At 34.9% G+C, this 27,792-nt stretch overlaps 1 protein-coding gene across 1 annotated transcript in view; it reads right to left on the bottom strand.

Moving 5' to 3' along the window:
• The window catches only part of AGTPBP1 (ATP/GTP binding carboxypeptidase 1), a 52,656-nt gene extending 26,289 nt beyond the window's left edge, over positions 1 to 26,367 (bottom strand). The window contains 18 exon segments of the mRNA XM_068176365.1: positions 422 to 509; positions 1,954 to 2,102; positions 2,189 to 2,272; positions 2,528 to 2,611; positions 6,075 to 6,790; positions 7,430 to 7,546; positions 8,563 to 8,660; positions 10,083 to 10,260; positions 10,671 to 10,879; positions 12,400 to 12,437; positions 14,049 to 14,142; positions 15,985 to 16,116; positions 16,372 to 16,518; positions 16,879 to 16,942; positions 17,367 to 17,434; positions 17,978 to 18,108; positions 25,206 to 25,276; positions 26,298 to 26,367. Coding sequence (XP_068032466.1) covers positions 422 to 509; positions 1,954 to 2,102; positions 2,189 to 2,272; positions 2,528 to 2,611; positions 6,075 to 6,790; positions 7,430 to 7,546; positions 8,563 to 8,660; positions 10,083 to 10,260; positions 10,671 to 10,879; positions 12,400 to 12,437; positions 14,049 to 14,142; positions 15,985 to 16,116; positions 16,372 to 16,518; positions 16,879 to 16,942; positions 17,367 to 17,434; positions 17,978 to 18,108; positions 25,206 to 25,237 — 2,429 coding nt within the window. The 5' untranslated portion in view covers positions 25,238 to 25,276; positions 26,298 to 26,367.
• Positions 26,368 to 27,792: the final 1,425 nt, after the last annotated feature.

The raw sequence follows: 27,792 nt of genomic DNA, 5'->3' as shown, positions 1-27,792 counted from the left end.
AGAAGGATTACACGTCAATATGCTGCACCATCTGATCCTGTGTTTTAGAACTCCTCTACAATAATTCCACCACAGATTACAGAAGGCTCATCACAAGGACCATGAGACCAGTATTACTGGAATTTACTAATAGGATTTAAAGTAAGCATGCATGTATATGTTCCCTTGAAAGCTTCCCAGAAAGAGTGTCCAATTTCTAAGAAAAGTATAAAATATTAACAGCTTAAATAGCAGTTAAAAGGAAAGCCTGTATATTTCTATCACATATATTACTCTCTGTAGTAACTCAGAAAAAAAACCCTTTTCACAACAGAGTAACATAGAACTATCAAATGCAGAAAAAAAACTTCTGCCCAAAAACTGTACCTCTTACACCTTCAGTGTAAGATTTGCTGTACGTTTGGTTTGTGTGTGTACTTACTTGTAGTAACAAATATCTGTCCCAACACGAGTCCAACACGGTCGAGAACGTAGTGCTTCCTGAACAGAATACATGAGGGGCTGCATACCTGAAAGAAGAAATACATCTCACTTTAATGCTTACCATTAAACAGAAACATGTTAGCAGTAATGGACCACCTCAACACTTACATACAAGTCTACAAATTACCTCTACTTATTCATTCACTATCAGAGTGCATTTTCATGAATGTCTGGGTATTGTACTGTGTGCTTTTTGAACCAGATGACAAAAGATTGCTGATTTTCAGAAAATAACAACTAAAGAAAAGAGTAACACTTATGGCAGACCAAAATGGAATGTTTAAATGAAAGCTGAGGTTTGCATGAATGGTAGAATACAAGCAGTCTTCAGTTCCACTCCATCCAACTCACACTATGAAAAGGCTTCACAGAATACACAAAAATTTGATACTATCATTAAGTCATGCAAATAACTGAAAAATAACTGATGTTTCAGGACAATTTTTTTAACAAGTAGCTCTTTAAAGTCTGGTTTTTTTCAATAGTGTACTTAAATTGAATACTTAAGATGAAGTTAGAGGAGAAAAAAATACATAGTAATTGAATATAATTTATTTATTAGATTATTAGCCAATCACACTGACTGATTCAATCAGTGCAATAAAAAAAAAATCAAAAGAAATTATTAAGTATGCACAACATTTAAAAAAAATCTGAACTGACTGATGAAGATTATTAAGTAATCAGTAAAAGCATCCTATTACTGGTCAAACTACCTGGTATTCTGTGACTTTATCAGTGGATGAAAGTGTATAACAAAGGAGAATACAATATTACTTGGTAACAAAAGTTCGAAGCTCAAGGTGGGAGGAGGAATTTCTTCCCTCTTAAAGGACAAATTTCACAATATATAGCAGGAAAAAAACAGTTTTAATCTGAGTGACATGCACACTACATATACACTGCCAAACAAAAGGAAGAAAGATATTTTCAGCCATTTGTAAATGTTTGAATGAGGCACACACTGCAAACACTACTTATTAGAGACAGCAATGTTCACTTATGAACCCCAGTATTTCAAAGTAGACTTATTTTTTCCTTACCATCAATAAGACAAAACTGTTTTGGAATGTCTCCACTTACATTCACATCTACCCCTATGTAGAAATGAATTAATGATGACAACAGCCATTCTTCTTCATCTGAGTGAATCAACAGGTTTTGTTGTTGTCCTCCCCTGCCCAATGGTCTTAAGACAATTGTAGTTGCAGTTACCAGTAAATTTCTTCTGCTTTGGACTCACTTACAACAAAACTCCATTTTAAAAATGGACAGCCCTTGGTTTAAGATGCATTTCTTCTTTTTAACTACAGCTATCAAAATATTTTCTAGCAATACTATTAAAATAAAGAATTTAAACTGACAACATGAATACTGCTAATCCTGTGGACAAGGGAAGGAAACAGCTGAGTTGACTATCACAAGTATTTTTTACATATGTCTTCTCAAAGAAAGGGAAACACATCGTACCGTAGTTGAACTGACTGTTTGACTTTTCACAGTTGATGATGTTAAACCGATAACCAATGCCAGTTTTCATTCCACTGACTTCAAAGTAGAACCACTGATGATAATGATTGCTATTTATATCTGAGTTCAGAATTAGATCATACTCATTTCTGAAAATTAACAAAAACATATCAATGATTGTAAGAAGCAGAAATAAAAGGCCTAAACAATGAAAAGTAGAGTTCAAATATCTTACTTTCTGATCTGAATAGCTTTGCGCAGATTTCCAGATTCAAATTTGGAATTAAACTTCAAAACATCTGCCTCCTCTGGTACAGAACTATGGGTAGAAAAAGGGACCAAAATTAATAAAACAAACTTAGCTAAACCAAATACCTTTATTATAGTCCTCACTTATCAATTCAGAAACTATTTTGATCCTTCCTCCAAATACGGCTTAGATAGCAAAAGCACTGTTATGTCAGATCAAACTTAGTATGAAATCTGCTGTAAATATTATGAGTCACATCACAAAGAAAGTAGAACTGGCTTAGAGTATTACCTGAATATTGTTTACAGAAAGGTAAAAGCTTACCTCAAATTATCAAGGTCATATACAACTCTATCTATAATGTCATTTTGATAAATCAGTCTTTCAATATCTTGACAGATTTTTGTCCTAAAAAAGAAGAGCAGAGTTCTCACTGAAATTGTCACTTACTGTTTCCAATCACAAAAGAGGAATTGCCTCATACAGGAAAACTAATGAGGTTGACATGAAGACAGTGGTACAGTTCAGACAGACCTCAGCTTCACCCCCACTTATGTGCGCAAAGTAAAGGTGTATTTAAGTTTAAACACCTCCATTCACAGCTGCCTGAATCCAATATTTGTATGTGAGGGAACTGAGTTTTCATGCACACAACTCACTGGGTTTTATCTGAAGGAAAAAAATGCAGTTTCATACTTTATAATAGAAGCAGAAATTACTCAAACATTACTTATGTTAATGCTTTAATACATGACAACACTTGTTAACATTAGTAACTTAAATGAATCCTACCATAACCAAAATTAAAGAGTTTTAGGGAGTAGGTCGTACAGTGAGTGTGTTAGTGAACTAGCTTTTCACCTCTGGAGATCTAGGTTCATTTATCGACTATGTAACAAATAAGAAAGAATTTGGTGGTGTCAGCCAAATGTCAGGTGTGTGCTTATCCAGATCATAAAACCATTGCACAACTGGCAGTATCTAGGTCCTGGGTTGGAAAAGTAAGAATGTGTTGCAGTTCAAGAATGAAATATAGTGGCAGAGCTGTGTGGAAAAGCTTGCACAGCACCTGCAATAAGAAGAAAAGGAGGTAGATTAACAATGAAGAATACAGAAACAGAATGGTAAAGTACATTTACTGGAAATTCTCATTTTAATTAAAATAAATACTCTTAACAAATGAGAAAAAGAAGGTAAGTGCACAACTCTAGCACATTGTATTAAACTGAAATTAACTGAAAAAGAAAAGAAGTCACAAGTTTAAATTCAACTGACAATATTGTGACAAGGCTGACTCACCAGAATCCATCTGAATAGGTTCAGCTCAGGACAGAATCACAGATTTTTGACCTTACACTTGATCTTAGAAAACTCATTCAATCTTGGCATGCCTCAGCTCTAAAATGCCATAACACTTCCTAATATCACAGGAGTTTTGCCAAGACAAAATCCATCAATGAAAATCCACAATAAGTATTTTATAAATAATAACATCATTTAAATACTGTTATAATAACCATTGTAGATGAAAGCGAAGAAGAGATAGTATTCAAGATGCTCATGATAAGTAGTAGCAGACATTTTCACGTTCCAAAAAATGAAGATAAACTATTTAATGAAAATTAAAGGAAAAAGAAATCTAGCACCAACACTGTTGATATGAGCCCTGTGCTTAGAGATTACTCCTTTCTGGATCCTGATGATTAGAAAACACTAATGTGTACAGAAGAAAAAAACCCAAACAAACTAAATTTTTAAGGAATAGAAATATCCAAATTTATAGGGTGTTTTACTATATAATAATTTTCTTCCTAAAAAGATATAGTAGTATAAAACACTTCAGCTATAATCAATTTCATTTATCCTAACAACAAGACATTGGTGAAATATTTGGTGATAATTAATTACATGCTACTAAATTTAAAAGAGAAAGAAAAAGTACTCCAAAGCACAAATTCAAAAACATTTAATCTCCTGACACATTGCAAGACTAAAAAATCCCCAAATCCTACATTGTTCTAATAAAAATAAGAAGAAAATCCATTAAGTCACACTTAGACCCCACACAACATTTTCTCAAATTACATGGATGGATTAAAGCAACTATTTATTTTCTATGTAAGACTTACCCAATGAGCAGTAACCAAGTGCTTACATAACAGAGCACATAAATCACACTGAATGTCAAGAGTTAGGACACAGCTTTGTAAAAGACTTTAAAGCTTTTCCATGTCCCCTACCAAACAATTTTTACAATCTACTATAAACTATGAAATCATGAAAAGATTATGCCGTTTTTAAACAATTTCTGATAAGATTTTTATATTGCAGTAACAAGACTGAGTCATTTGTAGAAAAATGGAATTCTTAAAACAGTGTTCCTTTAAAATGTGATGCTGGATTTTTGATTCAGGTTTAGCCATATTACCTGGTATTTCATTCTTGTTCCCACAAGACCTCAAGAAGTTACTTTCAACATAAAAAATACAACAAAAATAGAACATTTCAAGTTAAAATATAAGCTAAAATTATCTTAATGGTCTAGAAATCAGCCTTTTGTACAATAGTACAAAGTTTATTTTTCCAGTGCTTTATATCTAACAATGAGCACTGGAAAGACAAATTGTATCCGACTACGCTCATTTTTTTTTATTCAGGGAAATTCAGAATTATTAATTACTAAAAAAACATACATAAGGATTTGCAAGATTTGCTTAAATGCAGTTCTCAGGTGATTCCGGACTCAAGACTATCTCCCTTCTAAATCAGCTGAATATATCTAATAAATAACCTGCTAGGGAGGATTCTCCTCCTTCAACACTGAACAATATGTTCATTATGTCATTAGTGTTCCAGCACTTGTCATTTCACTACAAAGATCACTTTTTCATTACTTGTGTCAAACAGCTGAAGGATTTTCATTCAACCACCTAAAGACACTTAATCTCTTAATCATTTTAATATCTAAATATAAATACAAAGAAACTCATTAAGTTGCTTATAGTCATCAGTATAAAGGTGAAGGTATTTGGTCTCATAATTAGGCAAGTGGTGAGGTCTCATAGCTCTACATGTTCTGCTAGTGTACTCACATACGGTCTTTATAGTAACTCACTATGTAATATTAGCCAGCTCTTCACACCACTTCCGCAAATTATTCTGAAGAATGTCATCACTCTTCATCATCTTCTATTATCTCTCAGTGAAGACATAAAAGGGTGTGTTGATATGTTTTTTGTTATGTCATTCTGCAGGACCTAACACAAAGTGCATCCTCTGCATTTGTTAACTCTAAATTCTCTTATACTGTGAACACTAAAGCCAAACACTTTAGTGTATTAATTTTTTAACTTTCTCCACTATGTTTCCCGGAAAGAGAGATTTTTAGTTCCACAAAGAAAAGAGGTGAATAATCTTTTCATTATTAACTGTCCTATCTTTGCTAAGACCTGAAAGGAGCATTCAGGTGAGGATTTTTTAGTTTGGTTGGTGGTGGGTTTTGTAGGTTGGTTTGTTATTTTGCAAACTACAAGATTTACATGGGAAATGATGAGGAGGCAGAAAGGGAGAATATAAACTGAATTTCGTATTTAGAAATTGAATTCCAGAATTAGCAATTACAGAATCAGACTGTGTTCCTCTTTACGGCTCTGTACTGATCAGTGCATACTCACCTACCTTCAAACTGCTTTTCACTGGCAACCATTTTAGATGCCCAAGTAAGCAGCAATTGTGATTAACAATTGTTTGTTAATCACAGCCATAGTTAGGGTTGGGTGGGACCTCTGGAGACCATCAGGTTAATCTCATCCTAAACACTGTTTTTCAAAGGAATGAAAACAACAACGAAGCAAGGAGTACGGTAACTCACCTCTGCACCCCATATCGCCTTTCCAGAATAGGTTCCTTAAATGGGGGTGGAATATGGCCAAAATAATCTGGATAGGCCACTTCTGAGTATTCTGGAATAGACTTTGTGTTCTTCACCATTTCAAGATAAAGATCACAGTCATGAACTGGTGATACATCAGAAACTTGAAGCATGATATGCTCTCCTGATGAACTAGATCTAGAATCCTCCTCCTCCTCTGAATCCACTCCAGTGCAGCAGAGTTTTCCCAGCTGGACAGATGATCCTTCAAAGAGACTACCTCCACAGGGTGAAACATGCTCACAGGGTTTACTACAAGCAAGTGTGGTAATGTTAGCTTTGCTATCCTTCTTTACTACACACCCTGCACCACAATACTGATCACTTTTTTTTGCACTATTCTGGAGACTGATTCTGTCCAAGCCTTTCACAATTTCTTGGCTTAGACATTGGCACGATGGAAGCATGTTTCTTTGATCATTTTGGTGATGTAAACTACTGCCTTTCATGCTATCTTTCTTTGGTAGTTCCAGAAACACTGGCCTCCTATTGTATTCCTCTGTCAATAAAGGATTGCACTCCTTTAAAGCAACTCCTTTTGTTGATGTGTTTGTTTCAGTAGAGTGCTCCTCACTGGCTGTAGGAACAACAATAGGTCCACTCAAATTTGCATCAGGTACAAAAGGCTTTGGTTCCTTGGAAACTAAGTCCCATTCCTTAAAAAACAAAGGTGAAAAAATAATTTAAAAGATTATTAACAAAAAAAAAAAAAACCAGTTCACAAGTTTCAAGTATATTAGAAACATTTGTCTTTCCTTGTTTTAAATGAAATTTAAAAGGTGACAGCTGTTATAAGGCATCAGAGCAATGAAGTTTGTCTTTTACATCAGTTTGTATTTTCCATCAGAGCAATGAGTTTGTCTTTTACAAGAAGGCCTTAAAGCAATAACAAGCAGTTCATTTAAAACAAAGTATAAAGTCAATGCAATTACCTAGACATTTTAACTACCTATTTTAAGTAGGTGCACAGCATTTAAGGAAATGCCTAATACAATTAAGCATTCTCAGAAATCTCACGTCCTTCTTCACTATTTTACTTTCTGCTGTATTCAATAATCAGACATCAGAAAACAGTTTTCCTTTATATCTACCCACTGTACCCCTTTCTCAGTAAGACTGAAGCAACCTTAGCACCTTACTAAATAATTTACGATAAAGTACTCCCATATATAGGTCCAGAACTGCAGACCCCTGATTCTTGGCTAGAGGAACTATCCACCCAAAAAAGAACATCAAAGTATATTCCAGAGTCAACATGACATGGCCAGAAATGTCCTGGGGATGATATACTTTACCTGAAAATTTTCTGAAAGTTCTGGGAAAAATTGCTCATACATTTTCAGTTCTTCTATGGGTCTTCCCAATTCCTGTCTAGGTTTCAGTTTATTAATATCAGTCTCAATATCATCATTCTGAAAGATCACCAGAACAAATTAATCTTGCATCCCAAATTAATGAACTTCAACACATTAATCTGAAACATTCACCTTTACACCTGATACAGCCATGCTTTAAAAGATAAAATACCACTATTTCAAAAGTAGCTGAACTGCTGCCTTCACCATGAAGATCTAGACTGCTCAGTATTATTAGTATGCCTACACCTCCATTTCAACAGCAATATTACAAATATCTCAATTTACTTGCTTTCATCCAATCTTAGTATACACAGATACCAGATTTTACATGAAATCCGTACGTATTCTCAGCACAAAACTTGGAACGTGAAGACTTCACCTGATTGCAGTGACAAAGCAATACTGCTTCTATGGAAGATACTCCCTCCATCAGGGCTCATGAGATCCTTGAATATATTATGTTTTTCCAGTTCATGGATAGACAATTCTATTAACTCTTAAATACACATAACACAAAAATAGAGAATAAGGCAGTTCTGACTAAATACCCATCCATATCCCAACTGGCAGCTAGAGAACAGGAGAATACCTTCCCTAAGTGGTACAACAGTTAGAGGTATGATGTCTACCTCTACAGTTGGCTGAACTTCAGCTACCTTGCTGAAACACTGATCTAGTCAATCCCAATCCAGAATGCTGGAAAAGGTTAGAGCAGCTCCTACATATGGACCAGTTTATATGAGAAAAGCAGGCTGAGAGAAGTACAAGATGAGAAAAGAACACTGCTAAAGGAGTGGTTCTGTTCTGTGGTTCTGTTCCATTGCACTCCAGATACATCATGTGTGAAGCAAATGAATTTTGACAAAAATCCTGAAGCAATCTGAATAAGAATATTTTCAAGCAGCACCCACCTTCTTTAAGTTTCTGAAGCTTTTTTAATTTTAGAAATTGCCCTGAAAAACTCCTCAAACTGCTTCTAACACTTAAAATGTGCTTATATACCAGATTCAAGCAACTTAAATAAAATATTGCTATATCTGACTTTGCCTATTAATTTCGTCTCTACCAACCTTAAAATGTTGGTCCTTGTCATCATCAATTTCAGTTTCAATTTCTGATTCTGTTTCAGCATCATCGTTATCATCACTTTCATCTACTACATCATCCACTACAATACAAAAAGGTTTTGTAAGGCAGATTATACATTTAATCCAATTATACATGCTCAAAGAAGACTTTCGATGCTCCATGTTTATTTTCTTTTTCACGTACTCCTTGAAAAAAATGTGAAAACCAACTAGTAAACTAGTGCTGGGGGGGGGGGTTTGTTAAGTTTTCTCATAGTGTTTTCCATGCAGAAAATTTGCTGATTGTCATTAAAAGGCTCATTTAGAAGTTTGCAAATTATGCTGATTTTCTAGTGTAGTCAGAATGACTACATGTACTGCTTTTACAATGCTAACTATACAAGATTATACTTTTAATAAACCCAGACCTCTACCCACCCCCCAACATTCCACACGTCTTTTAATATAGAGCTTTTTCCTTTTAAAGCACTATGTATCCTATTTCCTTTAGGTTTTTCACTTCTTTTTATAACAGGTAACAAACCTATTAAAAAATCATTAGTTCACTTTAGTAAACTGAGACATTTCTAAATAGCTACTATACAGTACCAATCTACTGTATTAAGCAGAGATTTAATTTCTGTGGGTTTTGAAACACACTTCTAAATCTATTTCTACTTTGAAGACAAAACATAAACAATCTTTGAACTACTGGAGTCTGACCCACATGAACCCCAATAGGATAGCTTACTTTCAGGAGATTTTGTTTCAGGAGGTATCATGAATAAAAGATATTAATAAGCTGACTTTGACCCTTCATTTCAGATTAACTTTCTGACAGCAACTTCATTAGTTGCTTACCAGGTCTGAAGCTGTTTCACCTTACTGGAATATTTATTAATCACCTGAAAATAATGAAAGGTGTTCACAATGGGATGAATCGATTTTCTACAAAGAACCATATAAATGCTTTGCAGTACAGTGTTTTCTAAGAGACTGCAACAGTCCAAGAAACCAGTTCTACTTTCTCACCATGCAAATGAAGGAATAACCACAATAACATATAAAAGTCAGTGCTTCAAATGGCAAACATTAATCTAAACTCCTCACATTCTAATTTATCAAAGTAACAAAAAGAAAGGAAGGGATATAAGCTCCTGTAAGACAGGACGTACACTACAACATGTTCCACATAAGAGAATGTATACGCTACATGAGTTGAAAGGAGAGACCATTTAAGTTTGAATACAGCCTGTTCTTTACACTTCAGAGTTTGGTGAACATCACTTTTTGGTCCTTATTCCTCTTTTATTTTATAACCACATGTGTCTGGACAAAATTTCTATCACTTTAAACTTAACATTAGAAATTGGTGCTCCACACCAACAGTCACAGACCCTTTGCTCGTTGAGAAGTTTCTCAGAGTCCTTTTAGAAGAAAACACAAATAAGTGCAATTGATTCCATTTTCTGCAAAACAAAATTAGACATACTCAAAGACAAAGTACTACAAAATCACCATACCATCAGGAGGCAAATTGTACAGCTGAGCCACAGGACCACTGGCAGGAATAACTGGGAGTTGGAAATGGAAAGCACTTTTAATAGTTGGTAAAGGAAGACGATTTTTGGGAAAACATTTTCTCATTATTAGGCTGGATGTATTGACAAGAGGATCAAGAGTTCTTACTGCAAGGCACTCCTGTTTACAGCAAAATAAAGAAAAGTATTTCTCAAATTGAAAGTCAAACTACATTTATACAGTATTTACAAAAAAAATTGGTTCATGTCTTCTTTGAAGGACAGAAAAACTTCTAGCAACTCAAATTCATCTTATTTAAAAAACCAAACTTCACCATAGAAAGACATTTTCACCCCCTCTTTTTTAAAACTAAGTTCAAGCACCCCTCCCAGAGATAGCCACAGCAAAATAGCAGCAAATACAGATTTAATTCTATACTCTTTCAATGTTTCAGTGGGGTACAGAATATAATCCCTATTCCCATAATCAGGAATGACCATGAATCTCATAAAAGAAATATGACAAACCTGAGGTCATAGCCAAAAAGGCAAAAACAACAGCATAAAAAAACCCTATCAGGATAAACTTACCTGTGAAGTGTTGTACAGAATTTTCATCCCATTAGCATCAATAAATGCTTTTCTTCCCAGTTTGATGTTTGTAACACTTTTAATGCACTGTAACACTCCTTTACGTATCAGCATGTATCTGTGTCGACTATCGTGACGGTGCCAATCAACATAAATCGTTATAAGCACCTGCACGTATCCTCTGTCTACTGCTCTCCTGGCATTTGTTTCTTTGCAAAAAAAGTTAGGAAAGAAAATTAAAATTACCCAGTGACTTCAATATTATTTTCAAATTTTACTTTCAATGTTTAAATTATTATTTTTTTCCAAGTTACAGAATTGTTTCAGATTGAGTATTTTAGCCACCCCTTAGCAGTGTTTTACATCAACCTAAACAGAAATGACTGGAAAACTAAGATCAGTAGCCTAAACCTCATTCTTGGAACATTTCACATAATTTTCATGTTTTATTAGAAGAATAGCACGCATTACACTTAAAAGGCAATTTTAAGATGCTGTCACCCAGTAAATTAAAAACCAAAAATATTTCTACAAAGCATATCTATCACTATCTACACACACTGTCCAGATACAAGATTTGAAACAAACTTCACTTCTAATCCATATAGTTTTACAACTATCACTCAAATTTCATAAGCTGAAAATACTTCTACCCCAAATACTGGGTAATCAGTATGACAGCTGGAATATACATATATAGTAGACTAATGTTGTTATGAAAATATTTAAATGTATAAAGTATATGAAGTTACAAGTTAAAATCACTAAGGAGAAGACATCCCTAAATAAATGAACAAGACCTCCTGTTTTAAAGACATACCTTTTGAACACCTCATTTTGCTCCCCAATGTTAACTGCCAATTTATAGAATGGAATACTGACAACAATTTGGAAATATTTCTTTCCCTAAACTTCCCAAGGAGAAATTGAAAAATTCATAAATACACAAACCTGTAAGACCAAGGTATTACACTGAATAAACATTAATAAACTCAGCACCCTGTGACAGTCAGTACAGAAATTTCTCACCATTTGTTTGAAATGGTTTTCTGCAAATCTCATCACATCTCAATTCTTATTCAACTGTACTAAAACTACTATGACTGTTGTCGCTTTAACACAACTCTTTGAAGAAAATGATTTTTTAATTCCTTGCTAATTACAATGCTAGTTCAAAACCTGCAAAGATGACATTGTGAGGATCAGTTCCTGCTGGCTGAGACAGTCCATGTCTGGAAATACACCACTGGTTTTGTTACCTTTAATTCCACTTCATGAGCATCACTGACAGATTTGTTATTGGGACCCAAGTCCTAATTATTCAGGAAGGTACTGAAGAATACCTGTACTTTCCCTTGGCATCCAACAGATATTTTCACATATACATGTAAAAAAGTGGCACGGGAGTTAAGCTATATACATCTATTACTGAATGGCTGAGGTGAGTGAATTTAAAAAGATATTTGTCCACCTTGGACCTAGATCAGTTCTGCAGAAGTAGTACAGCCTTTCTGCTGCACAACTAGCGAAACACTAACCAAGTATTAAATATTCATGTATATATACAACATAAATACAGCATCAGAAACTGCAGATGAAACTTATTTCTAGGTTCCCTAGCCTTATTTTTGTTTTGGCCACCAACTTAATGTTTAGTTTTACTGTATCCATATATACACATACACCCATTATAGCTCAAGTAGACATTTTCTTGTAGTCAAATACTTACTTGATTTTAGCAATGCAGCAAGTGTGTCTAAAGCAACCCTGTCAACATAACAAGAAAAGTCAAAACAGTAACCAACCAGTAAGCTTAATCTACAACACTGTAAAACTATAAATATTATTTACTGGTTACAGACTTATATAGAGTCTAACTTCATGTTTTCCTGGTTGCACTGTTGCAGACTTCACTTTTATATTACTACAAGATCATGTATTTGAAGTCTGATGACAAAACTTAAAAAATATCAATGCAACATCTATACAAACCTCCAGCTTTTCACTGTGACAACATAACGTTTATGAACGACACTCACTGGTTGTAATATTGTGAAATTCATGTCTTTGTTAGCAGTAGAACAAGTACTTCCACAAAGTAGAGGATATTATTTTAGAAAACTGTAGGTCAATACCAGCAGGCAGTATATGAATATATTAAGAAGCAATGCCCATCAATCTGAACTACAACACAAGATGGTCAGCATGAAATTTTTCTTGTACCCAAAGATCTCCCCTCAATTCAACTGTGCAACTACAAAACGTATATACTTATTTTTCACCTCTTTGTGAAGATAGATCTGATGCATCTGATCTTGGACCATGAACAAGGATATCATGATTAGTCACATCACAGAACAGTACATTTATATGTGGAATTTTAGCTGAGCCTTAAAGGAACAGAACACGTTTTTTGAACCCTACTGCTGTGATAACAAACACCAGATTTTGATCACATAATGCTATTTCTTTTTTAACAAAGTTAGAATATGCAGAATATGAAATTAACACTTTGCAAATCAGATGAAAAATTTAGTTTTCCACTGCTATGTACTTCAAAAAGGTGGCATATATAAAGAAAGGATTATTCAGTTACATCCACTTGACTACTTTTTAACCGTACATTCACCCAAAAAACCCAATCCAAATCAAAAAAGCCCAATCTAACAACAAAGCCCCAAATCTACAACCACCACCAGAGTGGGAATCTAAAGTCACCACCTTCACCTACATAATGAATTTTAATTTTTTTAACATAATAACCTACAAGACAGTAATTGCTAAGGCTTCCTATTGTATGTTTTATGTTCTTCTACTGGATGTCTATTTGTTTTGCAGAAAAATGGAAAAAACATTCTATTATCAAACAAAAGGGACAGTATCACAGTAAAAGCACAAAGCAGATAACTGAATAAGCTGAACTGGAAGAGACACACAAGGATCATCAAGACCAACTCCTGGCCTTGCACAGCACCACTCCCAAGAGTCACATCCTGTGCCTGAGAGCATTGTCTAATGTTCTTGAACTCTGTCAGGCTTGGTGTTGTAGAAACAAACTGAAAAATGATGGGATTGTCTTGATCTTCTTGTTATGATTTGGGGTTAACCACTGTACAGTTTCCATGCAGGAATATTAGAGATAAAGAATAGTGTATATTATTTTACCAGTACTGCAAATAGACATTCAAGTATTTTGAGTTACTCTACTGGGAAAAAAAAAATCTCTCATATTTGTGATACTCCTTCCCATCACCCTTCACTTTAATCTTCAAATATTAATTGCATTTGATTTCTCCAATATGGTTTTTCATTTACAAGTAAGTTGTGAAAAAACTTACAAGGTTTTACCATATAGTATATTAATGAAATCTTACTTACTTCATAAGGCTAGTGTTCCTTTTACTAAAAGGGCCAATAATCTTAAACATCAGTTCTACTACTCCATTCTTTCCCAGAGATACTGCATTTACAGCTGGAAGTTAAAAGCAATCCATTTTAACAAAATGTAGTAAGAAAGGCAAAAGAAAAAGATCCATATACTCAAAACTAAAATCCATACAAGTTAATTTTGAAGTACAAAAAATGCTAGACATTTTAGTCCTTTAAGACATACAGTGACAAGCAGATGCTATTCTACACATAATTCTCATGACGACCCAATCCTAATAAAACTTGGAGAAGAAGAAAACTTAATTATTGCTTTACAAAATAAAACCACATACTACTTCCAATGCAGGCTTCTGCTACCTTTGCTACTAAGATACAACATAAACCAAATTTTCTTTATAGAAATTCACAGCTTATTGAAGCAGCAGGTTTTCTAAAATTTCAGGTTCTATGACTTGCTGTCACAGAACATGACTGTGACCCTTCAATATTTGGACAAACAGGTATATTCACCAGGATTTGAAATCCAAGAGTCTGCTATTAAATTTAAAAATGACAATTGGTATAGTTTTCCTGAACTGCATGTTCTGAATATATGTTCTCAGAAAAAAAAATTATAAAAGTAATCTATTTGAATGGGACCAAATGAAAGGAAATTATACTAAGACCTATTTTAGAGAAATATGTGCTTAAGGTATATGTTTGAAGTTCAATAGCCAACTGAAAATACATACTGCTGACACAAACACAGAAATTCCATTCCTGACTGAGTTTAGCAATATGTTCTCCTAACAAACTAGGAAGAGAGCAGCTAAGAATTTACTTCAATATAATAAATTCTGTTATCACTGTAGAATTTAGTACGTGAACCCAAGTGGCAATTTCATCATCATTAGCAGCAACATCATATCAGAATCTAAGCCAAGTTAGGACTTACTCTAATAGTAACTGTATACAAACTTGAAGAACTACTACTCATCAGACAATTATAAACTACTACTTTTTATAAAGAGTGAGAAATACAGAAAAACAGAACTGATCTAAGAAGTCAAATTAGAGTCTCAGTCCCATTTTCAGGATGAAGCAAGTTTTCAAATAAGCGATGTTACTAATGTAACTATTTGTATTAGACTTTTCATTTTAGGAGTGTTTCACCTCATTGTCAGACAGCTCAACAGAAACAAAGCTTCCATGTTTTCAAAACTATTAGGGCTTTAGGAATTATTGCTGCTCATGTGAATGATCTGAAAACAATCTTACAGATTATCAAATCAGTTCTCTGAGGAAGAACATGGCCACGTTTTAAATTTCTTTCACATAAATAAGAAGATTAACAACCATTTCAAGCTCAAATGAAAAAAATTAAGAGCATCTAACTGACAGCTGAGATACAGAAAGAACCTCACTATTTTCATCAACTTCCTACTGCCTGCCCAAACAACTAGGCTCTTGTGGAAGAATATTAGTCCAATAGTGGAGAGTGGAGCTCTTGAATAAAAGGAGTAAGGAAAAGGTTTAATTAAGAAATAATTAGGTTAAATTGAAATATTTTCTGTGTTAACCAAGTTTTCAATTTGTAATAAAGAAATGACTATAACATCAGAAATAAAAAACATGAGAATGAATAATAAAGATAATAATTATTCATCTCTAAGTGCTTCTGCAAGCACAATGATAGCATTTCTAGTTTAGAGCTTTAAACACCAGCATTTAAGCAAATTAGATGGCTCAAAATTCCACACACCCAGTAGCACTGATAAAAAAATTTCTAGAATTTAAGCATTTTGAGGATATAGGGAGAAAATCCTCAGAAAAAAATAGTTTAAATAACTAATATTAAACATGCACTCAGAGTTGATATTTTAACCTTATCTAGATAAAAAGCTTTATTCACATTGGAAAGAAAATAATTTTCTGCAATACTTACAGTTGGTTGAATAAACTCTTAATACTTGCAGACATGGCAATACTAGCCTATGGTTTTGCAAATTATGCTTCACTAAATTCAATGATATGTTTAGGACACCATTTATTCTTGCTTTCATGCCAATCTTCTTGTCTGACATCAAAGAAATACAAGACAAATCACACTGATTTTGAAATTGTTAAAAAAATAGAAGTTAAGTTACTGAACTCTTTCTACTGATGTCAACTCTGCTTATCTACTTTCCACCAATCTTTTCTCCCCTCTAATTACTTCACTTTATTTTTTTTCTACTCTATCAATTCTGAATATGTGGATGCTTACACCGTAACAGAAAAACAATTATTAAGTTTCAATTATAAAACTGTAATTATTAAGCCATAGTATCACCTTTTGGACCAATTTTTGCAAGAAGAGTATGAAGAAGCACCATTAGTTCTTCATTTGGTGGAGAGTCTTTGCTGGCAGTCAAAAGCAGCTGTAACAAGATCTGTGTCCCTCCTTTGGAGACTAAGACACTTGCTCTCCGACCACCACCTAGAAATTAAAACTGAACTGATACATCTAAAGCCAAAGAACAATTAAATATCTAAGATACAGTTATAATGAAGTTAAGTCTTTAGAACAGCTGTATTTTCTTTATATATGACTGCACTGTGCAAGAACATGCTAGACTTACATTACAGCAACAAACTACTGTGTAGGATTATTAGAAAGGTAACTTCAGTCTTTACATTCTTTTAATCCTGCATATGCCTCAGCAATCAACAACAAAACCCAAAATAATGACACTTTATGAAAAACCCAACAACAATAAAAATTAACTAGAGAAAACAAAAAACATCTGAAAAAGCAAGCATAAATATAATCATATATTGCTCCTTAATGAAAACTTACCAACTGAGACTATCTCAATGAGAATATTTAATATATTTAGAATAGTTTGAGGATCTCTTGTATTCTGCAATAAAAAAGAGATCTGTGTTTAACATAGCAGTCTAATAATGGTTTGGATACCTAAAGATAGGAGGAATTGCCACCACAAAATGAAACAGAACTTTGGATGTAACCACGTAGCAACCACCCCACTAACCAGTCCAAATTAACCACAAAACCAATTAAAACAGACTTTGTAGTATGGTACAGCAATTAGAACTGAGAGATGGCAAGCAATTTCCTAAAATATCTAAATATAAGGGAGAGAAATTCACAAGTAGGTTACTTAAAGACAGTATGTATTCATAACAGACCAACACAAGTTTTGAAGACTCCATAGGATAACAATATATTTCATAATACAAATATAATAGGAAAGACATACATTTCATAACAATAAAATGCAAAACTGCTATGAACTCATAACAAAAAAAAATTAAAGATTTTACCTCTAGGGTTGACAGGATAATTTCTATTCCAGTGGAGCCCTTGGAAGTCATCTCCTTCCGGGTTTTTTCTGTCAGAGAAAAAGACCAATACTGGCTTGCAGTAAAAAAATATGGTTTTTTTACTGCAAGCCAGTACATCTGCAAATTGACAAGATAATTTACACGGCAAATAATAAAACTTGTTTAAAAATGCATATTTGTGTATACTAAGAACTAAGTAAAAGACTTAAGCAAATTTAAAACTAATTTATGTTTTCAATTGTTCAACAATCTTGTGATGGCCTAGGAAAAAAAGTGAAGAAAAATATCAGTAAGGAAGTTGCCTTCCAGATACTTCTACTTTTCATATATATATATAACACACAGACATAAATACATATGAAGCAAATTATTACTCAAATTATAGCTATTTGACAACACAAAATGAACTCTGCACTACCAATATTATACTAGATACATTAAATATGGTCTTAAACAGATGGTTTCAACAATCAGTCACAAAAACATTGGATAATCAAGTTCACTAAATCAAAACTTAAGTCCAACACGGGAGATACAAGAAGCAAGGGTCAAAAAGGAAACAACTAAAACCACAAAGCTTCGACAATTACCTTGACTCTGGACCAGATGAAGGATCTTTGAGGTAACATATCTGGCACTGTCTGATTCTCCTAATACAGAGTCCAAATTGATCTTCTCTAGCTGTGACAGCAGGTATATAGTCCGAGAATTGGCAGAAACACTACAAAAAAGATATGATTTTTCCATCTAAATCAGAGAAAAAAGCTCCTAACAACAGAAACTTGATGCTACAGTAATGGGTGTGCCTAATTTACTTCCATATTTTATCTGAATTGGAAAACAGTCTTAATTCTCAATTCTGGTAAATTTACAGATTTTGCAAAGCCTGCTCTGCAACAGACTAATTGTATGTAACAGAATCTCTAAGAGCAACTGTGAACAGGGAAATCAGTTGCAGCAAGTAAAATGCAACTATAGGTACAAATGTTCTTAATCTATGCCATCTAGAGTGACTGATATTTATTAATTTATCTTAAGTGACAAGATACCCTATCAAACCTGCCATTCAAGGGAAAAATGGCTACAAACAGACCAGAAAATTGCTTGTCCCACAAGATGGCATTTCAGAAAAGGAAAAAAAAATAATGTCATTCGTGAAGTGAGCAAACTAGTGCACACCAGCTGAAGAAAAAGAACACCATTTTGAAGAAAACAACTTAGGAAGGTTTCTAGAATTATCATCCAAGTTTGGATTAATTGTGACTACAAGGGCATTTTGGACTGCTATTGTGGGTTTATGCTGGCCACATGCCAGGCACCCAGCAAAGCCACTCACTCCTCTCCCTCTGCAGCTGGACAGAGAAGAGAAAATTTAATGAAGGTTCATGGGTTGAGATAAGGACTGGGAAAGATCACTCACCAAATATCATCATGGGCAAAACAGGCTCAACTTAGAGATATGAAGTGAATTTATTACTGACAAAATCAGAGCAGGATAATGAGAAGTAAAATAACCCCTTAAAAACAGCTTCCTGCCACCCCTCCTTCCTTCCAGCTCTGCCTCGTACCCCAGCAGTGCAGGGAGACAGGGAATGGGGGTTATGGCAGTTCATCACCCAAGGCTTCTCCTGCTGCTCAGGGAGGGGAGCTGTTTCCCTGCTGCACTCTGGGGTCCCTCCCATGGGAGACAGTTCTCCATCAACTTCTCCAGCATGAGTCCATCTCATGAGCAGCAGCTCTCAGTGAACTGCTGCAATGTGACTGCATCCCATGGGCAACAGTCCTCCCCAAACTGCTGCAGTGTGGGTCACTCTTTTACAGGGTACAGCTGCCTTGCCATGGTTTGCACCATGGGCTGCAGGAGAACCTCAGCTCTGGTAACTCGAGCACCTCCTCCTCCTCCTTCTCCACTGACCTTGGTGCTGCAGAGCTGTTCCTCTCACTTGTTCTCACCCTACTCTTCTCTGGCCACAATTACATCTGCATAATATCTTTTTTTCTTTTCATCTTAAATCTCAGATTACAGCAGTGTTACAGTGTTACCGCCATTTCTGACTGACCCAGCCTTGGCCAGTGACACATCCGTATTGGAGCCACCAGGGATTATCTCTGCTGGACATGGAGGAAGCTTCCAGCAGCTTCTCACAGAAACTGCCCCTGCAGCCTACCCCCTGCTATCAAAACCAGCAAACCCAATAGTCCTGCCAACAAAAATTTGCCTTGAAAAGGTATTTAAGTGACACCACTTCAGTCCAGGCATTTATACAGATAAGTAGAAAGTAAGAATTGCTCTAAGTGTTTATTCTAAACAGAGTCAGTATAGAAACTGTTTTATTTGTTCCATACTTTTAGATCATAAAAATTATTCAGAATAGTTTTGAGATTCACATTCCTACATGACAGTAATTTTTAAACAGATGTTTAACATTTTAATTGTCATGCAATTAACTACTGGAAACTATGACTTCTATGCATTAACTACCTTGGCTTTTCATTCATAACATTAGAGTCCTACAATAATCAACAAAAATTCATTTTACACACACACTGCTTTACCTACAATAAAAGTAAAGTCTACGATACTAGCTTTATGAATAGTCAGTCAGTTTTGTTTATAACAATGAGGAATTATTACTCCACAATTTATATCTTACATCTGTGTAAAGATTTCACACTTACAGTTAATTCTACTAAAATGCTAAAATTATGGGGAAAAGTTAGTTGAGGGCAGAAGTTATGCTGCCAAGAAGTCAAACTGATGTGAGAGCTGCACAGGAAACTGCTTCCACTGCTCTCACTGTTCTACACAGACATCTAAATGAGAAGCATAGCAAAAAATAATTACACATGATACTTACAAGCTGGTAAGAACAAGAATAAGAAACGGTTATATTAATTATAGCTTTTAAATAGGAGTAATTTTATATTGTGAAGTAAGCCTATCACCTTCCCAGTTATTTGCAAGACTTTAATTTAATTTTTTTATAATTAATTATTACAGTTTTTAATTATTAAAATTTAATTATTTTTTAATCTAAATTAAATCTATCTTGGGTGCTGAAACATTAATTTCCTTTTGTAAGTAAAGCATAATCACTCCAATCCTTTCTCATCATCTAACACCATGCTGAATAGTATAAAGCCATTATTATTTGTATAAGCTTTGTTTTGGTTATCTCTGCTTCTCCATTTATCCATTGAACTTGAAATGCTCCAATATTGACACAAGATTGTAATGAAATCCACAAGCTCTGCTGATCCAATACACAAACTGACCAAATTATGCAGGATGTTATTTTCACCAGCTCCACAAGCAAAAGAAGTAGGAATCCAGGCAATCCACATGTAAGCCAATGTGTAAGAGAACTGCTACTTCAACTTTTGTGTGTGTTATCACTTCCATTGTGGTACACCATTGGTCCCACAATGAAATTAATGTGGTTTGAAAGATGAAAACAATCCAAGAAAGCAAAGCTGATGCTCAGGAATAATAAAACATTAATTAATTAATTAATAACAATAATAGCAGTAACAATAACAATAACAACTGTTTTTTAAAAAAGTTTTTGCAAAGATGAAATTCACTTATAGGCATTAAAATGTCAGAGCAAACCTGGTTTTTGACTGCTGCAGACTAGAAAACTCAAGCAACACTGACACATGGGAACAATTTACCATGTACAAGAAGCTGGCATCTAACACAATTTTTCCATAGTTAATGAAAGCTTTAAAAGGTTTAGGTAGGGTAAATAATTCTCAGTACTGGGCAGTATGACAACTTAGGTTCTAAGATTTAGAGTCATAATTTCCTCCTGGGGACAGAGTTACTATCAACAGCAATAACTGCTTATTACAGCAGAGTTATCTTTAAAATGGTTTTAGCCTATTCATCTTGTATAAAGTCTTCCAACATAAATAGAGCTGTCTACATTTCATGTCTTCACCATACACAATAAAGCATCCCTAAAAATTAACATCAGCCAACACTGAAATGCAAATAAAGTCTTGATTTCTTCTTAGTTATGGTTGAGTTTTCTTCCTTAAACAAGAATTATACACTTATTTACCAATATTCTACACTAATCTACATAGTGGTTATAAAACTATGACAGATTTGAATGCCTGCACAGTACATCAAAAAGACCATAGGACAGGAATTACAGCAGCCAGACAGACATATAGCAGCAGAGTCGGTAATATTGCTGTGACCACCCATCTGACCTCCGAACAAAATGAAAGCACAAGTTGTAATGAGACTGTCTCATATTTGTAATGTAAACATGTATGTTTTGACCCATTAACTATTCAGGATCCAAACCTAAAAGACAGTTCTCCAAAATAGAGAGGCACCATGGAATTCAGTATTTTCAATGCCACAATAAGAAACAGTCAGAATGAACTCTGTCTGGTCCAAGCTATGTTTTCTCCCAAGCTGCCAACATTGCAGAACCTTAAATACACTGAAGACTCTGGCCAGAGTTTTGTGGTGACCAGACACAGAGACACAGCAGCAGCCAAAGACTCAGGAGGAAGAGCTGAGACTTTCCTGGCCTTGGACTGTGAAGGCATAAAAGCCCAAGGGTTCTTTTGTTGGTGGTCACTCCTAAGAGACACCAGCTGTGTTACTGCAGCATGAGTAAACTGATTTGTAGAATGAGACATTGGAGACTTTGCTAAGGGAAACCTGGGGTCAAACCAGTACAAACGCAATGCAGACCAGTCTCGAGAATTCTGCCTTGAGTATTCAAAATGAATTTGAATCATCACCCATCAAACTAGAAGAAGACTAACTACAGCTTCTATTCAGTCAAAAGTCATAGTCAGAAAAAATGGGATGACTCAGACTGACCTGATACACCAACATGCAGCTCTCCAGGTTTCAAGCTGCAGTGAGTACCTGAGCTTGTCACTGATGCTGGACAGCTGCAGAAACAATATGAGACTACATTTCCCACAAGGTGAAGAACCCTTCTTGTTATTAGGAGTGACATTTTTCACCCCATCCATTCTAAAACCTTCTCATAAGAGCACTCTGTCACTGAGGGTTACATAGAGTCTCTATCATCTTTAGCTCCTAGAAAACATGACTAAAGAGCACCAGAAGAAACTTCTTAAGACCATAAAAACTATTCTCTTCAGATATGGATAAACACCAGAGCTACTGTTCATGACACATATATGCCAAGCCAGTCCATGATGACCTGCAAAAATGATTCAATAACCAAAGGCAATCTCATTCTTTGTATCCCTTCATTTGAAAGGCTTTCTCCCTGAAGTTTAATATTGTCATTTCAGGCACTTCTTACTATAAATGCAACACTCCTTTATCTGTTCCAGTGACATACGTCTCTAAGCACAGTATCTTGCACATATGTCCATCAAGTATTCTTAACCATTTTCTGCATTTTACATGAGTATTTTGAAATAATTTGGTCCTCCAGTAGTTTTGCAGATCTTTCAAGTTGTCCATAATTTTAACAACTTCCCTCTCTTACAGGTTATTAGTAAAAAACCAGAATATTTCCCACCACTAGCTGTAACCAGAAAGAGAGAGCACATCCAGAAGTAAACTGTGCACCATTTCCTTCTGACAGGCATCAACTACCACTGATCTTGTATTCAGTCAGTGCTCTACTCTCTCCAAAAACAACCAACAATTATTATTCTCTGATAGATTTGCACTTTCTTTAAGCATCTTGAGGTGAAGTTTACCAGGCTAAGTTGAGCCAGTACAGTTCGTGTCTCCACAGGCAGGAAACTCTTTCTTCATCCCACATTCAAATGCTACAGTTCAATATGCCCCTCATACCCACACTTTGCCTGTGCAAAGGAAGCACCCCTGTCCTTATGTTAAGTGCTACCAAAACTTAGAATGTGACTCTAGCTAACCAGGGAGCTTTGTGGATTTCCTCTTTCTCTGGTCAGGAAAGTCACAAGTAGATAAAAAGGAAGCATGCCCAGAAAGTGAAGAACAGAGGACTTCAAGGCTTCACACTTGAAAGAGAACTACCTCAACAAGGGGTTCATATTTGAAAGAGAACTTCCTCAACAAGAAAACATCTTCTCAAAGAGAGATTCCTCATTACAGAGACACTTCTTTTACTCCCAGAAGATTTAAGCATTTGAACTCTAATAATGAAGAAGTGCTAAATTCATAATCCTCTATTACTCACTGTATGCCACTTTCTCAATGCAAATGTTAAAACACATCATTGTAGCTTTCTACATGTCTACACACAATGAGAAAGAGAACTCTAAGCCACGTCTGCTCATAAAAATTCAATTATCTTAGAATGGTTTTTGGCTATTGACCTTGCAAGAAGCCTTACAAAATATAACAGTCAAATGAGAGATGCCATCGGTTTCTCAATTATACCTACTTCCGCTGAAACTGCTGTTTGCAATTAGCCAGCACACAGATGTCTAAGGGAGTTCCTTCTTCCCCCACAGTAAACAGATCTGCATTTTGGCACGTTACCGTGAGCCTTCAAAACAGGCAGGTTTTTCATGAGTTTGTTCGGATTTTATTCTAACACAAATAATTTCAAACTATGGTTTTGGTTTTTTCTCTCAACCACTTCCACAGTTAACAAGTAATTGTTAGAGAGCTGATACTTTTGATTGGTTCATAGCTATCTCTGTACACAGAGTCACCAGAACTTATTCACAACTTAGAGAACAACTGTTTTGAATTGCGGGGATGGAAACCTTCATTTTGTCTCTAAGTAAAGAAGAATAAATGGCAATTAAGTAGCAACTGTGCAAACATCTAATATTCTTTGTGATAGTATATTTTATGCATTATAATTTTCAAGAATACTCATTGCTGACAGACAGCTTCCTTTGCTTATTATAATGTCTAAGGGGCTAGTCTACCACAAGAACAAAACATAGGAATTTTTTAACCATTCTTTTGATCTACCCCTCACAAAACCAGGAAAAACTGGCCTAGTATAAACCCGTGCCCTGTTCACCCAAAGTCAGCAAAAGTAAGGGTGATTCTACATACAAGAATTTAAAGTCAAATTTTAAATAGATCCCAACATACAAGCATAATTCACAATACCGCATGTTCTTCATGAAAATTCACACAGAAAGTAACTGGTACTTCAGAAAAGTAAGACTGAAGCCAGAATTCCCAATTTCACTGACTTTACTTTTTTTTTAAAATCTGATTAGATGGTTTAAATAGCTGGTATAATCTCTGCTACCTTAGGAAAAAAGTAAGATTGAAAGCCTTTAAATAGTTTTCTGATGCTAAACAGCCTTCCAGAGAATCTCACAAATTTCTCAAATTCTAGCTAAGACAAGTTCACATGAAAATAACAAACACAGCTTTTCAACCTGACATCATCGGCATCCCACTCTGGTTTGTCCTAGCTATGTGTTGGACTGCAAGATTTTTGCAGGATGACTTAAATCTTATGACAAATTCATGGCTTCTTATACAGTATTATAAATTTCTTTAATTCCTTCAGTAGAAATAACTTCTTGTTTTGCCAATATGTGCATAAAATTATGAAATTAATTAAATTTTCAATTAAATTTAATATGTATTTTCTATTTGAATATTTCCATAATTATCTGAAAATTTATATTTAAAAAGTTATTTATTAAATGTGAAGATACTTTGTGTTAATCAATACTGACTCCCTCAGTGTTTCAGGACAACTTGCACATCCCTACTAGAGACTCACAATGTATATTTTATTTATCTTTGTACTAAGAAGATAAAGATATTCTTACTAAGATAAAAACTGTTTTTACACAGATCCCAAATAGCTTGATGTTAAGAGGTGACTGTAGTTTTAATTTTACCTTTTTTCAGATGATGCTTTTGTGTTGTTCATATTGGAAATATGATTCTTCAAATCACCATCTCTGACAACCTGTAAGATATTAAACAACTGCATATTATTGACATCTTTTGTTCTTTAGAGAAGAAACACTGGCATCATACTGAATGTCCCTTCACTAGAAAAGCAGTGATTGCATTTCTCCACACTGTCACAAACTGTTCTCCCTTCACACTATTTGATCCAGCTTTTAAAATAAACTATTGCTTTTTAACTATGGAGTATGATTCTGCATTATAATTCAAGCCTACCAAAGTTCAAAAAGTCTGATTACAATAAAACAGAGACTTGTATCACTCATTTACTAGACATTATTTTCCTGTCAATGACAGAATTTTATCAAGTAAAGTTTTTGCTGAAGCCAGTAAATACATTTCTTAAACATATTTGACAATATTATGATATGCCACAACATACTGATTTCTGACTCCGATTTTATGTATCTATAGAATAACTAAGGCTAGAGGTACAGTGAGAAACATGGAGTATTTGGTGTTCTTATTTAAGCAAGACCTCAATACATTCCTTGGACAGAAACCATATCAGTGCCAAGGACTCAATTTTCCTATCCATCTAAGGACATAGCGTCCTCAGGGCACACCGCTTCCTCAAATGGTGCCTTCAAGCAATTAAGGTTGCAGTCTACAGGACCATGAACTGAGCACCAGTATTTCCATCTGAGATGTACTATGAATGACAGACAAATACTTCCACTGTGAAAAAAAAATTGTCCCCCAAGAGCTCAGTGGTTAATTTAAAGGAAGAAGACAGAAAAGGGGAAAATGGATGTTCAAAGATATGAGTGCTGTAAATGAGTAAGATAAAGCACTCTTCTCTTGGGAAATGCAGGCAAGAAATTCAGCCAACTGTACACATACAGCTGCCCACCCTCTCCCCCAGTCCCCTTCTCCCCAAAGATATTCATAAAACCTCTCAAAAATCCTTATTGTTCAGTACATAAAAATAATCAGGTTTTTTATTACTGGTAAATTCCACTCCACTGCTAAAAGCCTAAAGCAGATGAAGTATAAAACAGGCTTATTTCCAAACTTACCTGAAAGCAGGATCTTTTCCCAGCATGCAGGAAGAAAATGCTTAACTTTTCACAAGAATTCCAGCTTGACTCAAGTTAACAGGTGTCTTAGCTTTGTCCAAGCACCCTTCAGGTGTACACTATCTTGAAATCCTTTAAAAAAAATAAAAAGTTACAAGAGAAGAGCTTTGTCCACTACATTACTGACAATTTCATGAATTACAAAGTCTGGATTATTCCAACTAGGCTGCAGTGGTGGAAATCAGACCCCCGGATTCAAGTAACCAAGAGCTGTTTTGCTTCCAGCAAAAGTAGGACCCGCTGTCATGCAGATGATGAACAGTCCGCCAGTGCCAATAGTGTCTATATATTGTTGTGTACTGAACTGCTGTACAAGTGGAGCCAGCTACTGAGCTGAACCATCTTGAACTGCAAGGTCTTTGTTTGTCTAAATTCACCACAAAGTATGTCAATAAGCATTAGAGTACTTACTGATGCTGCAGGTCAAAGGGAGAAGTGAAGTAAAAAAGAAAAAGCACAAGAACAAAACAAAAAAAACCCAACAAAACTAACAACAGATGAGAAGGAGCAAGGAAAAAATGAAAAGAGAAATGCACACAGCAGCAATCCAGAGATGTGGTGGGACTTCTATGCATACTAAAGAAAAAAAAAAATTCTCTTTAACATTTGACTAGCTAATGCAAAAAAAACTTCCACATTAATTTAAAACTTTTAATATTATCCTTATTTTGAATAAACATTTAATAGAAAGCTAAAGGTAGAAGGTGAATGAATTTACACATATTTTAAACAATGCCACTTGCATTTCAGTGGTAGCAGAGCAGACAAAAAATTACCACTAGTTCTGCTTGCAAAGGACCAACAACAACTGAATGAAAGCACTTCAATTTGGAGGGAAGCAGAGGAGAGCAAGAAGTGCTGACTAAGTAGAACTCCAAACCGATAAATGCTGGATTGTCTGCAATCTCCCTTTGCCTTTCTGCCTCGCCTGTGAAATGTTATCTCGTTCATCCTCCCATCTAGACAGGGGAAACAGGCAGTCTTCACAAGATCAGAAAGCGGCACTGTAATAATTGTTGTAATAATGCTATCAACAGTACAATAAATTAAACGGCCTGCATGAAGTTACACATAATTTTCACGTTTTCCTTTCTCCTCAGAAAAGCACATATTTGCCTCACTCCTAGGTGAATTCTTTGTCATTGAGTTGCCTTCTCTGCTGATCAAGATTTTCAATACCCTGAAAATTTGACCCTCACTGACAAAGTTCATGCAAAAGCAAAGATGATACCCCCTCCAGTATTTACCTTTCATATGAAATTCTGGCATTTGCCAAAATCTAAAATTAAGAATAATATGGAATCCATGGAATTCTTGGTTCTTAGATAAATACTCTAACCACAAAACTACTCTACCAAATGGCAAGGACCATCACAAAGCAATTTTCTTTTGCTCAAAACAATGGCTAAAGAAATGAACTTGCACTGTTTCATTC

This window comes from Anomalospiza imberbis, chromosome Z (assembly GCF_031753505.1).
Source record: "Anomalospiza imberbis isolate Cuckoo-Finch-1a 21T00152 chromosome Z, ASM3175350v1, whole genome shotgun sequence".
NCBI classification, from domain to species: domain Eukaryota; kingdom Metazoa; phylum Chordata; class Aves; order Passeriformes; family Viduidae; genus Anomalospiza; species Anomalospiza imberbis.
The sequence above is the reverse complement of the archived record's forward strand: the minus strand, read 5'-3'. Positions and strand labels throughout refer to the sequence as shown.